Source organism: Diaphorina citri, unplaced genomic scaffold, assembly GCF_000475195.1.
Source record: "Diaphorina citri unplaced genomic scaffold, Diaci psyllid genome assembly version 1.1 scaffold9493, whole genome shotgun sequence".
Taxonomy (NCBI): Eukaryota; Metazoa; Arthropoda; class Insecta; order Hemiptera; family Psyllidae; genus Diaphorina; species Diaphorina citri.
In genome coordinates this window covers 9,433-13,749 of record NW_007386867.1, presented here as the reverse complement: position 1 = coordinate 13,749, position 4,317 = coordinate 9,433, and the positions used below count along the sequence as shown (strand labels likewise).

At 38.0% G+C, this 4,317-nt stretch overlaps 1 protein-coding gene across 1 annotated transcript; it reads left to right on the top strand.

Moving 5' to 3' along the window:
- Positions 1-894: 894 nt before the first annotated feature.
- On the top strand, positions 895-2,678 carry LOC103522585. Its single transcript, XM_008487685.1, has 2 exons — positions 895-2,424; positions 2,604-2,678. The coding sequence occupies exons 1-2, from the start codon at positions 895-897 to the stop codon at positions 2,676-2,678; spliced, it is 1,605 nt and encodes a 534-aa protein (XP_008485907.1).
- Positions 2,679-4,317: the final 1,639 nt, after the last annotated feature.

The window sequence follows — 4,317 nt, the reverse complement described above, 5'->3', positions numbered from 1 at the left end:
CCACTGGAGTATACAATATAGGACACCGCTTTTTGGCGTAACGGCGGGCGGTAAAAAAAAATTTCCTTCAGATATGTTCTTCTGAACACTAAAGGATCTCATATTTCAATTTTCATCAAAATCGGAAACAAAAAGTTTGCCGGGCAAGAAACTAAAATTTATTTACATCGGCAGCGGTCATGAAAGCCGTACTTGGTTCTTCCAACTTAGAGGAAGTTTTTTATGTAATACATGGTTGTGTTTACTGCCATCACTTTGATGCCACTTAACATAGTAAAAAAGAAAACAATGAGATACCTAAATAATCATTATGAGGTATGTATTTTAATCTATTTTAACTCCGCCGTTGCCTGTCCTAAGCCAGGATGAGAAAGGAGGAAGGATAAAGGAGTAACACCTTTTAAAAAAACCAGGGTTCAGCTGGCCCGGTTGATAGCACCCTGTAAGGGCTCCTTGACAGGGTTACAGTTGAAACATGGTCAATGGCCGGACGGGCGGAAGAGATTCAACGACTAGAATCCAACGACCTGATGGGCAGAAGAACTAAACTTAAAATCCGAAGACTCTCGGGATATGGAGCCAACCTATTAAAGTCAACGGCATTTCGTGGCGGATGAACTGAAATAGTCCGGGACATTCTCTAGCCCATGGGGAACCAAAACACCACTGAAGGCAGATGAACGAGGTTCCTCGTCAATGGCAAGAGAATGGTTTTGGGCAGCAGTGAAACCATTATAAGTTGAGAGCAGATAGCAAATGATGCTGGAATGGTCTCTTCCTAACTATCCGTGGGCAATGCTGGAGCAGCTAATATGGTCACGGTTCTGCGATGGGATTGGTTCTTGGGGCCCTCTCTCATTATTAGCCTCTTTGTTTTCGGAATATTCTAATGGCATGACACCAAATATTTTGGCCTCGGATGAACTTTTGTTATGCGATTCAGAAGAAAACCGGCACTATCGACCCAATGTTAGTGTTAAAAACAAAGAAAACAATCAATACCGTTTTGCAACTTGGAATGTAAGGGGAATGAATCAACTCGGGAAGACGGAGAACATCGTGAATGAGATGAGAAATATGAAGATTGATATTTTAGGAATAAGTGAAACCTTTCTAAAGAATTCTGGAGATTACATCTCAGCCTTACCTGACAATGAAAAATATAGAGTGATTCACTCTGGAGGAGAAAAGAGTAGACAAGGAGTCGGATTCATTCTCAATGAGAGGACTATGAATATGGTAGAAACATCAATTTCAATATCGGAAAGAGTAATAGCTCTTAGAATCAAAGCGCAACCTGTCGACCTTTTTATAGTGGAATGTTATGCACCAACATCAGATGCATCAGATGATGACATTGAATCATTCTATGAAAGTATGAGAAAAGTTATTAAGATGAAGAAATCGAAAGAAGCTCTCATTCTAGCTGGCGATCTAAATGCAAAAGTTGGAAGTGAAAGAAGAGAAGATATAGTTGGGCCATACGGTATAGGAATCATCAATGAAAGAGGTGAAGAATTCATCAACTTTTGCAGAGAAAACGACCTAATAATCACTAATACTTGGTTTGAACAAAAAATGTCCTCACGTCACACCTGGATTTCACCAAATGGAAATGTAAAGAACAAAATCGATTATATATGCATAAATAGAAGATACAGAAATGCTATCACAAACTCAAAATCCAGACCAGGTGCTGATTGTGGCTCAGATCATGTCCCAGTTGTGATAAACCTAAAAATGAAACTGAAGAAAATCAAGAAAAAGTCAACTAAAGTGAAGTGGGACTTTCAAAAATGTAAACAGGCGTCCACCAAAGAGCAATTCTCCTCAGTCTTCATGGAAGAGTTGAATAAATACACCAATGAAAATAATGAACAACAAAACAACAACGATAAATGGATTGATTGCAAGAAAGCATTGCTACAAGCAGCCGAAACACAAATAGGAAAAGCTCGATCAACATCTAAGAAAAAATGGATGACACAAGAGATCCTGGATGAAATGGAAATTAGGAAAAGGCTGAAATCAAACTCGCTTCTAGGAGAGGAACAGATGAAGAAATACAAAGATGTCAAAGCAAAGATCCAAAGATTGTGTAGAAAAGCCAAAGATGATTTTTTAAATAGCGAATGTAAAGAAGCAGAAGAGCTTGAAGACAAAAATTCGAACAAATTCCATGCTAAAATAAAGAGTCTGACAAAAACTGATAACAAAGTGTCTGAATTCATTCTTGGAGAAAATGGAGAAGAGCTATATGAAGGAGAAGACATGTTAGCCCGATGGAAACAATACTGTGAAAAGCTTTATCAAGACAGTGAACGTCCAGTATTAGAACAAAGAGAATTAGAAAAAAGTGATATCCCAGAATTCACCAAAGAAGACATAAAAAGAATTCTGAACGGCCTGAGTAACAACAAAGCAGCTGGTAGTGATGAGATTCCAATAGAATTTCTAAAAACCTTAAACGAAGAAGGAATATCGGCACTAACATGTCTTATAAACTCCATATATGAAGAAGGAATCTTTCCAACTGACTTCCTAGAATCAATTTTTATCCCGATGCCTAAGAAAAATAAAGCTAAAAACTGCAGTGATTTCAGAACAATAAGCCTAATCTCCCATTCCTCAAAAATAATCCTGGCAATAATAAGAGAAAGAATCACAAGATCAATTGAACAAAATTTGTCTGATACACAAATGGGCTTTAGAACGGGAAGAGGATGTAGAGATGGAGTAACAGCATTAAGAGTATTATTAGAGAACAGCATAGAAATGAAAGCGGATGTCTACCTCTCATTCATAGACTTTGAAAAAGCTTTCGACAATCTTAAACATCACAAACTAAAACGCATATTAGAAGAAATCAACCTACCGAAAGCCGAATTAAGATTGATCGAACAGTTATATTGGAATCAGAGAGGAAAGGTCAGAACCAAGCATGGAGACTCACAAACATTTAACATAGAGAAAGGAGTAAGGCAGGGCTGCCTAATTTCGCCTATTCTGTTCAACATCTATGTTGAAAAGATCATAAATATGGCCCTGGGAATGGAAACAGAAGGATTTAAAGTGAATGGGAAAATTATTAACAATATAAGGTATGCTGATGACACCCTGATAATTGCAAAATCTGAAAATGAATTGAGACGACTGCTGGAAAACCTAGAGAGAACCTGTAATGAATTTGGAATGAAAATAAATATGAAGAAAACAAAAATAATGATAGTGAGAAAGAGTGACCAACGAGAAGAAGAGACAAACATAATATTGAATGAGAACACCTTAGAACAAGTACATAAATATAAATATCTTGGAGTTGACATAACCAATGATGGACGATGTGTATCAGAAGTAAAAAAGAGAATTGGAATAGCAAAAAGTAATTTTTGGAAACACAAGGAAATCCTCCGTAGAAACATTAACATTAAAACCAAACTGAGAATCCTTAACACCTATATTTTTTCCACCCTGACCTATGCCTGCGAATCATGGACAATCGATAACTACATCAGTAAGAGAATAGCAGCATTCGAGAACTGGTGTTACAGGAGAATTCTGAGGATTAGCTGGAGAGAAAAAGTGAGAAACACGGAAGTATTGAGGAGAATAGGAAAGAGATCATTCGAACTGCTGCCCAATATAAAGAAGAGAAAATTAGCCTATGCCGGACACATCATGAGAGGCTCGAGTGGAGAATTCCTGCTGAATATCTTGGAAGGAAGGATTGCTGGGAACAGGGACAGAGGAAGACAACGAAGAAAATGGACAGATGACATCAAGGAATGGACCAACATCAAAACATATGGGGAATGCAAAAGAATGGCAGAGAATAGAGAAGAATGGAGGAATGTCATTAGAGAAATCTGAGCAACCTTCGGCTACGAAGACGCAACAACAATGAATGAATGAATGAAGCATAAATGTTTGTCACAAATGTCGTTCCCCGCTTAATACACGACGCTAAATTTTATGATTTGACAGGGATGCGAACCACCACCCTCCAGATCCAAAGTCCACCGCCCTAAGCACTGCACCACTGAGGTTTGTTTAGTTCCGCAAATGTAGTAGAAAGTCGAGTAGTGGGTCTGAAGTCACGTCAACGGGAAACTGTTACAAAAAGGAGCTGTGACAATCGAACAGTGACCAGTATTATAGATAGAGTACGGTTTAACACAAAAAGGAGCTTTCACAATTTGAGCAGTGACAAGTGTTATTATAGGATGGGGTTGAACACAAAATGCAGTATTCTTTTTCATTGTCAAGGTTTTTGAATAATTACCGAAAGACGTGTAGTGTTCACACCAGATTTTTTTT